The sequence below is a fragment of the Pinus tabuliformis genome, chromosome 5_1 (assembly GCF_031772625.1).
Source record: "Pinus tabuliformis cultivar Carrire ecotype Pingquan chromosome 5_1, CPIR1, whole genome shotgun sequence".
Classification (NCBI taxonomy): domain Eukaryota; kingdom Viridiplantae; phylum Streptophyta; class Pinopsida; order Pinales; family Pinaceae; genus Pinus; species Pinus tabuliformis.
The window spans coordinates 324,512,403-324,532,475 of record NC_142305.1 but is presented as its reverse complement, the minus strand read 5'-3'; the positions used below and the strand labels follow the sequence as shown (position 1 = coordinate 324,532,475).

The 20,073-nt window shown below is 39.5% G+C and overlaps 2 protein-coding genes across 2 annotated transcripts; both read left to right on the top strand.

The window, feature by feature from the left end:
• Positions 1–1,914: 1,914 nt before the first annotated feature.
• On the top strand, positions 1,915–2,394 carry LOC149164673 (uncharacterized). Its single transcript, XM_089429571.1, has one exon. It carries the CDS (start codon positions 1,915–1,917, stop codon positions 2,392–2,394), a length of 480 nt encoding a protein of 159 aa, XP_089285697.1.
• Positions 2,395–9,144: 6,750 nt separating this feature from the next.
• Positions 9,145–9,624, top strand: LOC149164672 (uncharacterized). The gene has a single exon (XM_089429570.1). It carries the CDS (start codon positions 9,145–9,147, stop codon positions 9,622–9,624), a length of 480 nt encoding a protein of 159 aa, XP_089285696.1.
• The last annotated feature ends 10,449 nt before the right edge of the window (positions 9,625–20,073 follow it).

Here is a 20,073-nt window from a genome sequence, read left to right as displayed (position 1 = left end):
TGGTCATATTATTATCTTTAGCAGCTCTATACCCTGTAAGACAAAAAGAAATCCATTATTTAGTTAATCAGAAACACGATGATATAAAATGCCCAAAGCAGAGTGGAGAGAATAAGCCACAAACTCTGGATTACAAAGTTTTCTTCTTTGGAGAACACTGGGAAGAAGATATCACCTTGGCATGATGTTGCAATTAGGAGATGGGGTTATCAATTTTAGGGTTAAATTACCAAAGGAAACAGGTGCAAAAATAGAATTTGCAACTGAAAGGTACATTTTACAACAAAAAGGGCAAACTTCGATATTACCCATATAACATGAATTGGAACTATGGATTGATTCCATGAACATGGGAAGATTCATCTCATGCAAATGCAAAAGTTGAAGGAGCATTTGATGATATACCAGAAGATGGATTAAATTCTACCCTTCGTCTAGAAACAGGTTGCCAATGAGAATGTTGCTATTTCAAAAGGCTGTAAGTTCAGGCAGTGTGTTTCTGTTACATGGGCCACCTGGAACTGGAAAGACCACAGTTGAGGTGGAAATAATACTACAGGAAGCGAAGCGCAGATCCAAGGCTCTTGCCTGTGCTGCCTCTAATGTTGTTGTTGACAATATTGTGGAGAGGCTTGCCAATTATAGAGTAAAACTAGTGAGGTTGGGGCACCCTGCACGACTTCTTCCACAAGTATTAGAGAGTGCCCTTGATTCTCAGGTTATGCATGCTGATAACAGTGCTCTTGCAAATAATGTGAAAAAAGAAGAAGAAATGAAGCTTATGAACAACAAGCTTCTAAAAAACTAAAGATAGGAGTATCAGAAGGGACATTATGAAAGAACTCTGCAATCTTGCCAAAGAGGAGAGGCAAAGACAAAAGAAAGCTGGGCCAGACGTGCTCAAGAATTCAGATGTTATACTAACAACACTGACGGGTGCTCTATCTTGGCAACTTGATGGAATTGTATGTGACTTGGCCATCATTAATGAGGTTGCCTAAGCACTTGAGATGGCTTGCTGGATCGCTATACTCAAGGGATCTAGATGCACACTTGCAGGAGACCATATTCAATTGCTGCCAACTATGCAAAGTGTTAAAGCAAAGAAAAAGGGGTTAGGAAGGACACTCTTCGCATGACTTGCAGATTTGTATGAGAATGAAGTAAGGTGTATGCTTACAGTTCAATATCGTATGCACCAGCTTATAATGGATTGGTCATCATGGGAACTATATGATAGCAAGATAGCAGCACATACAAGTGTTGCTGCTTATACTCTATATGGTCTTGGCGATGTGCAGAAGACATCTTCCACAGAACCAAACCTAACTTTGATAGGCACAGTAGGGTGTGATATAGAGGAGAAAAGAAAATGACGAGGACAACACAATGAGAGAAGGCGCGATGCATAGACTGACTGGTGCAGTGCCCTCGAGGAGCGCAGCGCATTGGGCGCTTCCCCGTAGTGTAAAAATACACTAGCGTGGCCCACATGGCGCGCGTGGCGCGTTGGGTTGGTGTGCGGCGCACAGGCCTGAACAAAAAATACCACTTCTCACTCAAATTTCACCATCTATGTTTTGATGTGAATCTTTAAATTGCTTGTTGGGTTCGTTTGGAAAGAATAGGAGGATTTGTAATGTCAAAATGTCAACCCAGTTTCAAAATCCACTATGGAACAACAACAATTTCGGCCTTTTCAATCATCTGTTGCACAAACATAGTTACAACACCAGAAGTATCATGGAATGACAAGGACTGTATCTCCCGAACTTGCTCCGGCATCAAATAGTTGCGCATCTCAATAAGTAGGATTGGTTGATCAAAATTTTCTAGAGCCTTTTTACAGTGCTGATTGAAGAAGCAAGATGATCCACTGTCTCCTGATGTACATACGTCGTCCAGTATTGTTAAATGGACATCTGGGCTCATCTATGGGAAGGATGTGGGAATTGTGGCACATTGGACAATGAATATGGAGCAATTCATATAGAGTTGGTTCCTGATTGCCCCCCACGCTCTGTAGAATATATACTTGATCTACTAAAATTACACCATTGTGCGGGTTGCCGATTTTATCGTGCAGAGAAACGAGGAAAGAGCTGGGATATAATTGGAGATCGCCTTTTTCAGTGTCCACCTGGCCTACCGTATGCCTTTTTGCAAGGCACACTTGAAACTCGAGGTGCAGATTTTGTAGACGTTCCCAAGGAAGCTTGTCCAAGTATCAAGAGAGGTTTGGTAGCTTGGATTGATGGTGGGCCTATTTTCTTCATCAGTCTTGCAAATCATGATGAATGGGATAGAAAATATACAGTTTTTTCTTCAGTTATTCCACAAGATATGTTTACTGCTGAAAGGATTGTTGAACTTCCAACGATATCAGCGATATGAAGTAGAATTAAAGTTGCTGAGTTAGGAAGGGCCATAATATGCGATTACTTGGAATATGTGTCGATTATCTCAATTTAAACCATTTTTATTAAGAATTGGTTTTTATTCAACAACTCAACAATGCAGCTTATGGAGGCGATATGCTACAGACAATTGGTTACATATATGCAAGACAAGTAGCAAAGGAAGTTGGAAAGAAAGCCATATATTTGGGTGTACCATTTATAGCTGAATGGTTCAGAAACAAAGGGAATTTTATAAAATCTCAGGTCACTGCAGCAACAGGTGCTTTCGCGCTACTACAATTACAAGAAGATATGAAACGACAACTCAGTACAGAGGGGAATTGTTCTAAGGTGATTTGGAAGCATATCTACAATCCAACAAAGAGTTGATAGGTGGAAACGTGGCAAATTTTATTTGCATTTTTGCTTGTTCTGGGATATGATTTAAAGAGGGTTACGTTGGGCTTCAAATCTTGGGTTTTTGAAGGATTGAATTTTTATTTTTTCAATGTGCACAAAATGGTGGTCGAACCTCTCATTATGATTCACGAAGATCTGAAATAATTCTGGGTTTGTTCTGCGGAAAATACGGGAGTCACTTGTTTATATCAGTCCTCTGTAATCTTATCCATTGATTGAACCTTTTGAAAGTCAAATTTTGATGCAGGTTCTAGGATTCTTGGGCCTTGATTTATTTTTCAAAAAAAAAAAGGATCAACTCACTCTGGAAACTAAATGTGGCTGATATTGAAGGCACCCTCTCACATGTCTGTCAGATGGTCTTGCAAGATAACACTGCAAAGAAATAATATCTTCAAGCTCGTTAGAGCTCAGGAAATTGCCGACGACACAGGACAGTTCAGGGAGTTGGCAGAGAAGCAGGCCACTGAAGCTAAGATGCGTGAAGGAATAGCACAATGTCGCTTAGAAAAAGCCTTTCAAGCTTCTTCAATGACCCATCTTGAGAGAAAACAGAATGGTTATTTGGAAGAAATGCTTCCCAAACTATGTTAGCAATGAACATGTAGCTGCTTTGCGTGGTCACCGAATCCCAGCAAAAAGGGAATCCGCAGATTGCCAAATCCTGAGAGGATTGGGACGAGAATTTTAGGGTGCACCATATAGCTCCGAATGGCAATTTTTATGTACAAATCCAAGCATTCAAAAAACAGAATGACATTTCCAAAAATTGTTATCGAAACTGCTTCTATTTTTGCAATTTTCAACAACACAAGGAGACAGGCGAGGTTCTGGTGGCATTCGTGGTGAAATCATCAGAAATCAGACCGCCAATGAAGATTACATGCGATATATGTGGCATTTGAAACAAGTCTGCTAGGTTCATAAACTATTTTCACACCTGATCATACACAACAGTTACCTGATGTGACCTATTTGTTGATCGCCAGGTGGATAAATGGAGAGAATATATGGAAATATGGATTCGAATCCCTCATGACGGTTTTTACTCAACCAGGTGTATTTTTGGCAAACAGAAAGAAAAGGGAGCTGAAACGGTCAAAGCACCGAATGCCTGAATGTAAACATTGATATCCACCATGGTAGAAAAAAAAATATGATTCGATTGCTTATGTTTATCTTTAGTTATGGGATCTATGCTACAGGTGTTGCTTCCTCGTGGGTTATCAAACAAATTCCAAATGTAATGCAGCTCTGCCTTTCGAGGATTATTTGGCTTTTGATATCCATATTTAGTTTTGAGTCCTTGAGCGGTTGTAACAGCCCCCACCCATGTCTATCGATCTATATTAGGACAAATTGATCCTATTTATTGTATGTAAAACCATTTTGTAAAAGAGGAGAGTTTCCGAGAAAAAAGGGTGGGAAGAAAAAACCCAGCACTATCACTGTACAGTTTTGACAGAGAAATAATTAAATGGTGCAGCTTTGATTTATAAGATTCTTGCGGTATGAGTTTTGTCATGTGTTTGTTCTCTCTGTTTCATATGTATCTTGTGATGTTTTGCAGTTCATTCATGATCGTTTCCAGCTGAATACTTTTAAGTGAGAAAGGTAGAATTCAGTCATTGCTCTGCCTTGAGGAAGTGTTCAGTCTTTATGTGTTTTCTTCTGCCTGGAAAGGATTCATACATTAATACCCTTTTCAGCTTTCTTAAACAGTCTTTTCACCCCATTTAAATTCAATTCGATTGCTAAAACCTCATGCTTATCTCGCCTTATGAAATATCCCGTGCCTTTGTTTAAATCTCTGCTCATGCTGTCCTTGTCCCATACAACCCAACAACTTAGTCATTAAATCAAATATCCCTCATTTGAATTCATTTACTAACCTAGAATTAGTTCCCATTGTAAGTCGTCTCGGACTCTATTGATCATTTTATCAAGATAGACCTGGAGAGAGTCCTCTCCTGTCCTAGTAGGGCTAGCTATGAGGCTAAGCTTGGTTTGATGTTGCCTTGAACCTCGCCTCCTTCAGCCTCAGGCAGATTTGAGTGCTAACATAGTGGCGACTCCACTGGGGGAGAAATGGTTTGCTTCAAGATTGTTTTACCCCAGGACATATCTCAAGTTCAGATCTGATGGTTGATGGTGAAAAACAATCAGACATAAGAAGATGGCTAAAATCATTCACCTGGCGACTCCATTCACTGAAGGATCCAACAATCAATCCTTCATGGTGACTCCACTGCAGAGAGATCAATAGCTGTAAGATTTTCAAGATGGATCAGATTGCAAGAATATACGTTCCCATGAGCCGAGATCACATCCCAGGTTTTCCAAATAAAATTCCCAAGGTATATTGGTCAAAGAATTTGCCTGTGTTCAGAAATGTGGAAGGCAATGACGCTGCTCTTCATCTGGTGAAACTTCACATTCACATGCATAAATTAAAGATCGATTTTCCTGAAGACTGTTTGATGAAAATGTTTATGGCTACTCTGGAAGATGAAGCCCGATCTTGGTATGAAAATTTGCCACCTGCTTCCATTTATTGTCTAAAGGATTTTCATTCAATATTCTGTGAAAGGTATAGAGAACCTTGTCTGTCTTTAATGTTAGTGCAAAATTGTTGTGAACACATTAGTAGTTTCATTGAAGATCTTGAGAATGGTTATGGGGATAATGAAATAATGGATGAAGAAATCGTGGAAGCATTGTATGAAAATCCGTTTCAGCAGCCTACAGAACTCTTGGAAGAAAATTTGCAGCAGGATCAAAATCAGCAGGTTAAAGATTTCCATATGACTGAAAATGATGAAAAAGGATGTCTTATTTCATATCTGGTTGAAATAAATGAGGATACACAGGAAAATGATGTTCCAATCCCTAAAAATGATGATGATAAACCAGATCGAGAGAGGGATGGTGATGAGGAAAAACATGTTGTTCCGGATCTCATAGAAGAGAATTGCATTGTTGAGGCTGCCTCAAATGAAGAAGACAGAGTTACAGTCCTAACTGTCCTCATCTCATCAGAACACAACCTTCCTACCAAGGTAATCCAGTCAATTCATGAACATCAAGAGGATATCTTTGTTCAAGTAGGTGAAAAAGTTTCTCTGGATGAATTTATGATAGGTGATAGAGATGTCATGCTTGAGTTTCAAGAATCATCTGAAGTTGCTTTTCTCATGATTGATGAATGTGATGAATGTAATGAGAATCTAGCTGTCATATCATGTCAAGATGATCAGAAATATATTCAGACTATAGCCGACCAGACCATTATGGATTCCATTTCAGATTCTTCTTCATATGTTTCGTGTTTTGAAACGTTCTTTGAAGAGGAAATCTGCTCATCTACTTGTTCAGAATTTTTTGAAGACCAGGAACGTGCTCTTATTTATGAAGAAAAATCAAAAGCGAGAGAAAAAGACATCTTGTTGTCTCAACAGGAGGTGGCAATGGTAAATCTTCATGTTTTTCAAGATCCTTTGGCAAGTTTGGTGCAGCCAGCAGTGAGGGTGATTATTGTAGTGTTCAGTGATGAAGGAGATCATGGTAAATTAGCTTTTTGGAGACCCAGTTACAAGTATCTATTGTTGACCAGAAGATCTGATAGGAAGAATCAGTCAAATCTTCTTGATTGGTTGCATTGGAATTTTGATATAGTTTGAGGATATATTGTCTTGTAAGAAACACAGGTGGCCATGTACTGCCACCAAGCTTTAAGTTTTAAATGCCATTTTGAGTTAGCTTGTTAGAGTCAAGTTTTTCAGTCATTTCAGTTTGCATTGAGTCAGTTTGAGTCAAGTTTCAGTCAATAAATTGAGTCATGTTGGTTTGTTGGAATAATGGACTCCATAGCCCAAGGGACGAAGGCATTGTCTTCTCTCCCAAAGATCTGCAGTTCTTGGCACCTCCAGGGAGCTACCATCCCCCATTGGAGCCAATGTTAGAGTCGGTCTATTCAGTCCTCCGCCAGAGATCAAAACTCTTTTTGCAATTCATTTTTAGGTGTCTCACTCGACTCACTTCATTGCATTTCGCTAGGGGTATGCCATAATCTGACAGAAGGACTTGGTGTTCTCGTTTCCCTCATGCTTTGTACCTGTTGGGCTGGTCGAAATTTATCAAAATTTATCAAAATCAATGTTTCGGTCATTTATAGTCATGCCTGGTATTTGGTCAGCAAAGAGCCTTTTAGAGTTGTAGGTCCAGGGTTTTGTCGATTTAGTCTGCATGGGAGCTTCCAAATCAGTTTCCATTACAAGAGTTTCATCATCAGTAATGCTCAAGGATGATTCTTCTCCAAAACTCTGTTTTGGAGAAGAAATTGTCAAATTAATTGTTTGTAATAAGTATAGTTTTTAAAGAGTCTTCTGTCACGAAGAATTTCAAATGCAGGCCTTGGTCATCTTATTATCTTCAGCAGCTCTATACCCTGTAAGACAAAAAGAAATCCATTATTCAATTAATCAGAAACACGATGATATAAAATGCCCAAAGCAGAGTTGAGAGAATAAGCCACAAACTCTGGATTACAGAGTTTTCTTCTTTGAGAACACTGGGAAGAAGATATCACCTTGGCATGATGTTGCAATTAGGAGATGGGGTTATCAATTTCAGGGTTAAATTACCAAAGGAAACAGGTGCAAAAATAGAATTTGCAACTGAAAGGTACATTTTACTACAAAAAGGGAAAACTTCGATATTACCCATATAACATGAATTGGAACTATGGATTGCTTCCACGAACATGGGAAGATTCATCTCTTGCAAATGCAAAAGTTGAAGGAGCATTTGATGATATACCAGAAGATGGATTAAATTCTCCCCTTCGTCTAGAAAAAGGTTGCCAATGAGAAGGTTGCTGTTTCAAAAGGTTGTAAGTTCAGGCAGTGTGTTTCTATTACATGGGCCACCTGGAACTGGAAATACCACAGTTGAGGTGGAAATAATACTACAGGAAGCGAAGCGCAGATCCAAGGCTCTTGCGTGTGCCGCCTCTAATGTTGTTGTTGACAATATTGTGGAGAGGCTTGCCAATTATAGAGTAAAACTAGTGAGGTTGGGGCACCCTGCACGACTTCTTCCACAAGTAGTAGAGAGTGCCCTTGATTCTCAGGTTATGCGTGTTGATAATAGTGCTCTTACAAATGATGTGAAAAAAAAGAAAGAAATGAAGCTTATGAACAACAAGCTTCTGAAAAACTAAAGACAAGAGTATCAGAAGGGACATTATGAAAGAACTCCGGAATCTTGCCAAAGAGGAGAGGCAAAGACAAAATCAAGCTGGGCCAGACGTGCTCAAGAATTCAGATGTTATACTAACAACGTTGACGGGTGCTCTATCTCGGCAACTTGATGGAATAGTATGTGACTTGGCCATCATTAATGAGGCTGCCCAGTCACTTGAGATGGCTTGCTGGATTGCTATACTCAAGGGATCTAGATGCACACTTGCAGGAGACCATCTTCAACTGCCGCCAACTGTGCAAAGTGTTAAAGCAGAGAAAAATGGGTTAGGAAGGACACTCTTCGCACAACTTGCAAATTTGTATGAGAATGAAGTAAGGTGTATGCTTACAGTTCAATATCGTATGCACCAGCTTATAATGGATTGGTCATCACAGGAACTATATGATAGCAAGATAGAAGCACATACAAGTGTTGATGCTTATACTCTATATGGTCTTAGCAGTGTGCAAAAGACATATTCCACAGAACGAAACCTAACTTTGATAGGCACAGCAGGGTGTGATATAGAGGAGAAAAAAAATGACGAGGATAACACAATGAGAGAAGGCGCGGCGCATAGACTGACTGGCATGGTGCCCTGGAGGAGCGGGCGCATTGGGCGCTTCCACGCAGTGTAAAAATACACTGGTGTGGTGCACATGGCGCGTGCGGTGCGTTGGGTTGGTGCGAGACACACAGGCCTGAACAAAAAATACCACTTCTCACTCAAATTTCGCCTCCTATGTTTTGATGTGAATCTTTAAATTTCTTGTTGGGTTCGTTTGGAAAGAATAGGAGGATTTGTGATGTCAAAATGTCAACCCAGTTTCAAAATCCACTATGGAACAACAACAATTTCGACCTTTTCAATCATCTGTTGCACAAACATAGTTACAGCACCAACAGTATCATGGAATGACAAGGACTGTATCTCCCAAACTTGCTCCGGCATCAAATAGTTGCGCATCTCAATAAGTAGGATTGGTTGATCAAAATTTTCTAGAGCCTTTTTACAGTGCTGATTGAAGAAGCAAGATGATCCACTGTCTCCTGATGTACATACGTCGTCCAGTATTGTTAAATGGACATCTGGGCTCATCTATGGGAAGGATGTGGGAATTGTGGCACATTGGACAATGAATATGGAGCAATTCATATAGAGTTGGTTCCTGATTGCCCCCCACGCTCTGTAGAATATATACTTGATCTACTAAAATTACACCATTGTGCGGGTTGCCGATTTTATTGTGCAGAGAAACGAGGAAAGAGCTGGGATATAATTGGAGATCGCCTTTTTCAGTGTCCACCTGGCCTACCGTATGCCTTGTTGCAAGGCACACTTGAAACTCGAGGTGCAGATTTTGTAGAGGTTCCCAAGGAAGCTTGTCCAAGTATCAAGAGAGGTTTGGTAGCTTGGATTGATGGTGGGCCTGTTTTCTTCATCAGTCTTGCAAATCATGATGAATGGGATAGAAAATATACAGGTTTTTCTTCAGTTATTCCACAAGATATGTTTACTATTGAAAGGATTGTTGAACTTCCAATGATATCAGCAATATGAAGTAGAATTAAAGTTGCTGAGTTAGGAAGGGCCATAATATGCGATTACTTGGACTATGTGTCGATTATCGCAATTTAAACCATTTTTATTAAGAATTGGTTTTTATTCAACAGCTCAACAATGCAGCTTATGGAGGCAATATGCTACAGACGATTGGTTACATATATGCAAGACAAGCGGCAAAGGAAGTTGGAAAGAAAGCCATATATTTGGGTGTACCATTTATAGCTGAATGGTTCAGAAACAAAGGGCATTTTATAAAATCTCAAGTCATCGCAGCAACAGGTGCTTTTGCGCTACTACAATCACAAGAAGATATGAAACCGCAACTCAGTACAGAGGGGAATTATTCTGAAGGTGATTTGGAAGCATATCTACAGTCCAACAAAGAGTTGATAGGTGGAAACGTGGCAAATTTTATTTGCATGTTCACTTGTTATGGGATACGATTTAAAGAGGGTTACGTTGGGCTTCAAATCTTGGGTTTTCATAGGATCGAATTTTTATTTTTTTAATGTGCACAAAATGGTGGTCGACCCTCTCATTATGATTCTCAAAGATCTGAAATAATTCTGGGTTTGTTCTGTGGAAAATACGGGAGTCACTTGTTTAGATCAGTCCTCTATAATCTTATTCGTTGATTAAACCTTTTGAAAGTCAAATTTTGATGCAAGTTCCAGGATTCTTGGGCCTTGATTTATTTTTCAAAAAAAAAAAGGATCAACTCACCCTGGAAACTAAATGTGGCTGATATTGAAGGCACCCTCTCACATGTCTGTCAGATGGTCTTGCAAGATAACACTGCAAAGAAAGAAGATCTTCAAGCTCGTTAGAGCTCAGGATAAACGCCGACGACACAGGACAGTTCAGGGAGTTGGTAGAGAAGCAGGCCACTGAAGTTGAGATGCGTGAAGGAATAGCACAACGTCGCTTAGAAAAAGCCTTTCAAGCTTCTTCTATGACCCATCTTGAGAGAAAACAGAATGGTTATTTGGAAGAAATGCTTCCCAAACTGTGTTAGCAATGAATGTGTAGCTACTTTACGTGGTCACCGAATCCCAACAAAAAGGGAATCCGCAGATTGCCAAATCCTGAGAGGATTGGGACGAGAATTTTAGGGTGCACCATATAGCTCCGAATGGAAATTTTTATGTACAAAACCAAGCATTCAAAAAACAGAACGACATTTCCAAATTTTTTTATCGAAACTGATTCTATTTTTGCAATTTTCAACAACACAAGGAGACATGCGAGGTTCTGGTGGCATTCGCGGTGTAATCATCAGAAATTAGACCGCCAATGAAGATTACATGTGATATATGTGGCGTTTGAAACAAGTCCCCCTGGTTCATAAACTATTTTCACACCTGATCATACACAACAGTTACCTGATGCGACCTATTTGTTGATCGCTAGGTGGATAAATGGAGAGAATATGTGGAAAAAGGGATTCGAATCCCTCATGATGGTTTTTACTCAACCAGGTGTATTTTTGGCAAACAGAAAGAAAAGGGAGCTGAAATGGTCAAAGCATCATACGCCTGAATGTAAACGTTGATATCCACCGTGGCAGAAAAAAAAACATGATTCGATTGCTTATGTTTATCTTCAGTTATGGGATCTATGCTACAAGTGTTGCTTCCTCGTGGGTTATCAAACAAATTCCAAATGTAATGCAACTCTGCCTTTCGAAGATTATTTGGGTTTTGATATCCATCATTAATTTTGGGTTCTTGAGCGGTTGTAACAGCCCCCACCCATGTCTATCGATCTATATTATGATAAATTGATCCTATTTATTGTATGGAAAACCATTTTGTAAAAGAGGAGAGTTTCTGAGAAAAAAGGGTGGGAAGAAAAAACCCAGCACTATCACTGTACAGTTTTGACAGAGAAATAACTAAATGGTGCAGCTCTGATTTATAAGATTCTTGCGGTATGAGTTTTGGCATGTGTTTGTTCTCTCTGTTTCATATGTATCCTGTGATGTTTTGCAGTTCATTCATGATCGTTTCCAGCTGAATACTTTTAACTGAGAAAGGTAGAATTCAGTCATTGCTCTGCCTTGAGGAAGTGTTCAGTCTTTATGTGTTTTCTTCTACCTGGAAAGGATTCATACATTAATGCCCTTTTCAGCTTTATTAAACAATCTTTTCACCCCATTTAAATTCAATTCAATTGCTAAAGCCTCATGCTTATCTTGCCTTATGAAATATCCTGTGGCTTTGGTTAAATCTCTGCCCATGCTGTCTTGTCCCATACAGCCCAACAACTTAGTCATTAAATCGAATATCCCTCATTCAAATTCATTTACTAGCCTAGAATTAGTTCCCATTGTAAGTCATCTCGGACTCTATTGATCATTAAATCGAGATAGACCCAGAGAGAGCCCTTTCCTGTCCTCGTAGGGCTAGATATGAGGCTAATCTTGGTTTGATGTTGCCTTGAACCTTGCCTCCTTTAGCCTGAGGCAGATTTGAGTGCTAACAAACTGCATCCCTAAGTGTGCTATGAACTGTGTCTTCAACTATGCTCTCTTGGAAACCATTGTATCTATACTATTGAGAGGTAGATGAACACCTGGGATACTTAGAGACATGGCAACACTCATGGCAAGCAATCTATCAATCAAAAACCAAAATGATCTTCGCAACTAACTTGCAACATCCCTGGGTGATTGATCATGAAGGTCATGCAATTTTCATTGGGAGGTCGAGAAAATGACTGTGAAGACTACGCAAGGCATAGTCTAGGCTGATGGAAGGCTGACTGACTACTAGAAATACACAATAAACTGTCCAGTCCAGCTGCTTGCTATTGGAATTACGCAATGCAAAATCTCATCTGGAAATGGCTACAGGATCGGTGACTGCATTGCATAATTTTTAGGGCCAGCAGTCATTGTCCCTCATAAATGCACAAAATAGTCCTAGAGGACAGTGCCTGGGAAGAAATGTGCATTTTGGAGAGGAAGACAAAGCCTTCCTTCCCTAGATTGAGCAATGTTGTGCCAGTGAAGGAAAAGTCCGGGCCAAGGTTGGCCAGACTCACCGATGGGCAATTGAAAGAAAATATGACATTGAATGCATGGTGACACTAAGTTAAAGCAGAATTGATCGACAGTGAATGCAAGGATTGAATGAAAGATTTGGTAAACAGATCAACATGCATGTGGGTGAAGTGAGTTGTCGAATTGGTGACCGTTCATGCAAAACAGTTTCATGCATGCAACAGTAGTGAGATAGAAAAAAAAAACAGTGCTAGTACAATCTATTATGTATCAAAATGATAGCAAGTGCTCACTAAAATCAAGCAGACAACATTCATACAAAGCGAAACACAAAAAGCACGAGAAATGAAACACAAGACATGCAAAGCGGGCTTACCGCAAAACAACTAAGCCAAATGTGCCGACAGTTCCTAGATGCGATGTGGGATGTTAGAGATGTAAGGTTGATGTGAGGAATGAGCTTTGCAGCATCCAGTTGATGATTTTTGATAAAATTGATGTTGTGACGTGCATGCCACAAATCTAGGGAAAGTGACACTTCGTGGGAGGTTTCTGAAATGATCCTTGCATGTAACCTCCAACTACCAAAAATAAGCCCCTGAAATGAGGGATGCGTTTGCATGTTGTCTTAGGAGAAGAAACCCATGCATGCAAGTTTGTTTTTCTCGGTCCCAGAGGGAATTGGTCAAATTAGCTACACATGCAAGAGGCTTCTCAACTACTGGGAGAAAATGCACATTTCTGGCTGGGAGCTGGGCTGGCTGCTTAAAATATTTACACAATTTCTAGGCTGAGCAGCCCAGTTGGGAAGGATTGCATAATTTTTTGTGTGAACCTTTCGTAGCAAAATTGCGCAATTCTAGAGCCCAGTAGGTTTCCAGTCAGGATTGTGCAATTTTTGGAGGGAAAGCTAGTTGCCCTCTAGATTTGCACAAATTCTTGAAGGCGCTGCTCAACTTGCTATTAGACCAAGTCCGGATGAACAACTTGTGAGGGGAATGCATCAAGGTTTGATCGACATGCTGTATTTTTGCAATAAAATCACTGGAGCTTGTGTACTTGATGAAGCAAGACATGCTACTGTGAAGGTTGGTAGGGAGGCTCCAAAATGAAGCTAAGGAAAAATTTTGGAGGGTGGTTGTAGCTGCTACGAAAAGCACCTATCTTAAGGGGACAAAATTGGAATCTTCCTTTTCATCTTTCAACTGATGCTTCAGATACAACTTTGGGAGATGTATTAGGAAAATATATTTGAATCCTTATGCCATTTATTACACAAGTAAAAATTTGACTCCTGCAGAGTTAAATTATACTGTAACAGAAAATGAGTTTTTAGTTGTTGTACATGCCATTAATAAGTTTCAACACTATATCACTGGTTATGAAAATTTTGTTCATACAGATCACTCTGCAATTATATATTTAATGAATAAATCAATTACTAATGGCATAGTTACAAGATGGTTATTGTTATTACAAGAATTCAATATTACTATTTTGGATAGGCCTGGAAAGGAGAATACAGTTGCTGATTTTCTATCTAGAATCCAAAATGATAATAAGGATGTTCTTGTAAAAGATAATTTTCCTGATGAATACCTTTTTGTAGTATCTATTAAATCTCCTTGGTTTGCAAATATTTCTAATTATTTGGCTACAGGGAAGTTACCATCATACTTGTCTCCTTGAGAGAAAAGGAAAGTTATTCAAACCAGTGCATCTTATTCATGGATAAATGGAGAATTGTACAAAACAGGGCCTGATTTAATCATTCGAAGACGTGTCAAAGAAGATGAAGTACTAGAAATACTAAAGGCTTGCCACAATGAACCGTGTGGAGGACACTTTTTTGATAAAAGGACTGCCTAAAAATTCCTTCTCTTTGGATATTATTAGCCATCTCTTTTTAAAGATGCCAAAGAATTGTTGAGAATTGGCAACAAGTAATTCCAATTTAATTTGTCCTTAATTAAACTATGAATTAAAATCGAATTCTATTCTCATAGCAACTTGTAAATAGTTAATTAAGTTGAAATAACTTAATTAGCTTAGGAATTTCGAGTTGGAATTCTTTTGGAGTCATGTATATGTAATCCCTAAATTTTAGGGGTCCACGATGAGTTTATTTGCGTTGTAATTAGATAACTTAGTTCGACTGAGTTATAGAAATTTAAACTAGTTCTAATTGTTTGCGGAACTAGTTGAGGTCTAGTAGTGAGTTGGTGCATGGGTGAATCCTAAGTGCTACTCCATCTAACTAAAGATTCCCTCATGAGAAACTCATGCATATTAGTTTAGAGAAAGGCCTAGTTGATACTAGAGTGCAAGGGCAGTGTACTATTAGTTGTAGAATGATTTGAGTTGTACAGATCATGCATACAATCAGAGAAGGACCTAAGTTTGGATTGCACAATTATGGAGGAAGGATTTACCAATTAAATATGGGCTGACCCTCACAGGAATTTCACAAGGAAATAGGCACTCATCAGGCAACAAAAATTGGCTAAGTGTTGGTTAGTGCGGGCTTGTGAGGCAGAGAGTTGATCCTACTTGTGAAGGAATTCTTCTTGTGAGAACAAGATTTGTATTATCACTCAGGTTTATGATTAATGCCATATATAGTCAGGTTTTTGAGTAGTGGCTTTCTGCAAAAAAACACTTGCATTATGTATCTTTGGTTATCTTCCTCTTGTCGATTAATTTTTTCATTAATCTATTGGTTTCCATTATTGAAAGAGTAGAGTAGATTATTGTCTTGTGGTTTAGTAAATTACATGAGCTTTGAATCTATAAGAAAATCTACATGGTATCAGAGTTGAAGATAGTTACTAGAGGGGATTTCGAAGTTTTGAGTTTGGGGATTACATGTGAAATTCAAATTTGCAATACATACTTCAAGATCGACAAATGTCTTTATACATTTTGAGGCTCGAGTATGCCATGGAAGGAAGCTAAAATTATATAACCTAAAAGGATATGATGGAGGCTTTGCTAGAGGATAATGGGCTCAAGGAATTCATTGATCAAGACATTCTTAAGCCAACAACATTGGATCCACAAAATCTGGTTGAATGGAAGAAATGCGTGGCAAAGGTGAGGCAGATAATCCTTTAGGGCGTTTGAGACCACATTGTCTCGAGTCTCCATGGGAAGGAAAATATGTATGCTATGTGGAAAGAATTGACAGACCTATTCCAAAACAACAGTGACCATAGGAAGTTGGCATTGAAAGACAAGCTTCGAAAAATCAAGATGGAGAAAGGTGAGACCATTCCAAAATACTTAACCAAGTTCACTCACTATCGTGATGAGCTTGGAATTGTTTGAGTAACCATTTTCGAGGATGATATGAGAACTCTGTCAATGGGAGAGAGAACTTACCAAATTGGGAACAGATGTGGTCGGATTTGATGCAATAGGAGATCAGAAGGAACACCAAAGATGGTTTCTCATGAAAGACTGATGATGAGAAAAACTATGCCTTAGAGGGTAAGGAAAGGAAGGGGAAAGGAAAGGCTTCCTATTCCAATTCAAGTTCTTGTCATGGAGGAAAGAAGAAAGACATGTCAAAAATTAGGTGCTTTCATTGTCATGAGCTGGGACATTTTGCTACAAATTTTCTGTTGAAGAAGTCCAAGAAGAATTCCTTAGGAGGAGTGGCTGGTGAGGCTTTGGCCTCTCAATTGGAATTGGACTTAACTCTCATTGCATGCATGGTGTCATCAATGATGGGTAGTGTATGGTGCCTTGACAGTAGAGCTTCATTCCACATGGCTCATGACAAGGAGTTGTTCAGTGACCTGGAGGAGAAGGATCTCCAGATGCATATCTAGATGGGTGACAACGGGAGATATAGTGCTACTGGATTGGGCACAATTACTTTTCAGAAGGAGAAAGGTTCTCCTCTCACCTTGAGAGATGTTATGTATGTACCTGGGTTGAAGGAGAACTTAGTACCGATCACCATGTTGGAGGATAGAGGCTATGATGTGGTCTTTAGCAAAGGAAAGACATTCCTTCAACACATAGCCATGGGTTAGGTAAAGAATATAGGGAGTCAAATTAAGAATCTCTATAAGTTAGAGGTAGAGGATTGTGCTTCTTTGAGCACAAATGTAGAGAAAATGCAGAGCCGAGATGTTGGCATGTTGTGGGATAGGAAATTGGGTCACTTGTATCATGGGGCTTTGAAAATCATGGATCAGATTTCTACTGGTCTTCCTAAAGGTACGCTGAATAAATCTGATACATGAAAGGGGTGTACTTTGGGAAAATACACCAAGGCTTCCTTTCACAATAGAGATAGTCATGCTGAGGCAATTCTAGAGCCAGTCCATTCAGATGTGTGTGGACCATTCTCGACAACATCCATGGCTAAACACAGGTGTTATGTTTATTTGTTGATGAATTTTCTCATAGATGCTAGATATTTTTCATGTAGAAGAAGGATCAAAATTTTACAAAGTTTTGTGAATTTAAAGCATTGGTCGAGAAAGAGTCTTGCAAGAAGGTTAAAGCTCTAAGGAGTGATAACAGTGGTGAGTATGTCTCAATTAAGTTTAATAACTTATATGCAACAGAAGGGATTAAATGAGAGTTGATGGAACCCCATAACCCACAGCAGAATGGGGTTGACGAAAGGAATAACATAAGAATTGTAGGGGAAACACTGGTGATGTTGCATGATCAGAGCCTACCACTACACTTGTGGGATGAGGATTGAAACATAGTTATTTATTTGCAGAACACAAGGCCACATTGGATACTTGGGATTAAGACACCAGAGGAGGCTTTCTATGATAAGAGACCAAATGTTGGTCACTTCAGGATTTTTGGGTCATCGGTATATTGCCATGTGACCAAATATGCATGGAAGAAGTTGAGTCGACAACAAATTTGGGGATATTTGTGGGGTACACTGATACGCCTCATAACTATCAGGTGTACTTTTTGACCAACAAGATGAAAATGGTTCGCATGGATGTCAGATTTGATGAGGAGAAGGCCATGTGAGTTTCCCTTGAGAGGGAGCTTTAGCTACATGCGATTGAGGAGATTTTAGCTCCTAAGGTTGAGGAGCTTCAAATTGATGTGGAGAAGCCACATGCAGAGGATCCAGGAGTGGAGACATCCACTAAGGCAGAGTCTTCCAGAGATGGGAGAAAGCGCACCAGAGACGTTGACATGTTATTGCATGATGCACGGGATAATGTGGGAGCACCCACATCTCAACGCAGGCATAGGAGGTCACCTGAGAGGTACACTGGATACATGGCTCTTACGAGTGGATGTGTTGAGACAGAGCCATCTTCCTTTAAGGAAGTAGTGCAACAACCGATTTGGGTTGATTCCATGGTGGAGGAGTATGACTCCATAGTTCGTAATAATGTTTGGGATGTGGTCCTGATACCAGAGGACAAGTCACTTGTGAGCTCCCGATGGATTTACAAGGTAATTTAGCAAGCTACATATGGTAGTTTGGAGAATCATAAGGCCAGGTTTGTGGCTCGTATCTTTTCACGAGTAGAGGGGATTGAATATGATGATACCTTTGCTCTTGTTGCAAGGTACTCATCAATCATATCTATATTAGCACTATCAGCGCATATTGGGTTGGAAGATACATCATATGGGTGTAAAGACAACCTTCCTTAATGGAATGATTAAGGAAGAGGTGTACATAGAGCAACCATAAGGTTTTGAGACCTTCAACCATGAGTCGCTTGTGTACTGGCTCAAGAGAGCATTGTATGGGCTGAAGCAAGCACCCCCATGCTTGGTACACTAGGATAAATAACTACTTCATTGGGTTGGGCTTCACCAAGAGTGAAGTGGATGCGAACCTATACCACATAGTGGTGGAAAGTAAATTGTTGATCATTGCGTTATATGTCGATGATTTGATTTTGAAAGCTAACGATCAGCTAATCATGTCTTGCAAGGAGGATCTTGCAAGAGAGTTTTGAGATGAAGGACATTGGGCTCATGCATTAGTTTCTAGGCATGGAAGTATGGTAGGGTGATGGGGAATTGTTTGTGTCTTAGGGAAAGTATACCAATGAGATAGTCAAGATGTTCCTCATGGAGAGAACCAAACCCATGGAGACTCCTCTAGCAGGTAATTGGAGGAAGGAGGATGCTACTTCAGGGGAAGTAGTGGAAGCTATTGTTTACAGGAAGCTTGTGGGTTCACTCATGTATTTGGTGAACACAGGACTAGATATGTGCTATGTAGTTAACCCACTTAGTTAAGTGATGGTTAGGCATACCAAGCTTTATTGGAAGGCAACAAAGCATGTGTTGAGATACCCCAAGGCTTCACTGATGAAGATTGGGCAAGGAGTCATCCGACAGGAAGATAACATCAAGAGGGTTCTTCAGTATTGGGTCAGTAGCATTTTCTTGGTACAATAGGAAATAAAGATCAGTTTCACTCAGCTCGACAGAGGAAGAGTACATGGATGCAAGTCAGGAAACATGTGAGGACATCTGGATGAGGAAGAATTTAGTTGGTTTGTTTGGTTAGAAGATGGATCCAATTTTCATTTATTGCAATAATTAGAGTTGTATCAAACTCTCTGAAAATCCAGTTTTTTATGATCGGTCCAAGCATATAGATATCTGATATCATCATCTTTCAGATTGTGTGTTGAGGCAGATTATGTTGTTAGAGTACATTCCCATGGAGGAGCAAGTTGCTGACATTTTGAAAAATGAATTGTTAGGATGTAAATTCAAGTTTCAAAGAGACAGGATCGGGGTAGCTGATAATCCATTTCTTGTTCAGAGGGAGTGTTGAGAAACAGAAATAAGAAATTCCAGTTTAATTTGTCCTTGAATTAAACTGTGAATTAAAATCGAATTCTATTCTCATAGCAACTTGTAAATAGTTAATTAAGTTTAATTAACTTAATTATCTTATGAATTTTGAGTTGGAATTCTTTATGTGGTCATGTATATGTTCTCCCAAAATTTTAGGGGCCCAAGATGAATTTATTTGAGTTGTAATTATATAACTCAGTTTGACTGAGTTGTAGCCAATTAAAATAGTTCTAACTGTTTGTGGAATTAGTAGAGGTCTAGTAGAGAGTTGGTGCACTGATGCGTCCTCAGTGCTACTCCAGCTAATTGAAGATTCCCTCATGAGAAACTCATGCATGTTGGTTTAAAGAAAGACCCAGTTGAGACTAGAGTGCAGGGACAATGTATTATCAGTTGTAGAATGATCCAAATTGTACAGGTCATGCACGCAATCAGAGAAGGACCTAATTTTGGATTGCGCAATTATGGAGGAATGCTTTCCAAATTAAATATGGGTTGATCCTCACAAGAATTTCACAACAAAATAGGGGCTCGACAGGAAGCATAAATTGGATAAGTGTTGGTTAGTGTGGGCTTGTGAGGCAAAGAGTTGATCATCCTTGTGCATGAGTTTTTCT

Coding starts and splice junctions, on each gene's coding strand:
- LOC149164673 (XM_089429571.1), top strand. CDS start 1,915: ATGGACATCTGGGCTCATCTATGGGAAGGATGTGGGAATTGTGGCACA.
- LOC149164672 (XM_089429570.1), top strand. CDS start 9,145: ATGGACATCTGGGCTCATCTATGGGAAGGATGTGGGAATTGTGGCACA.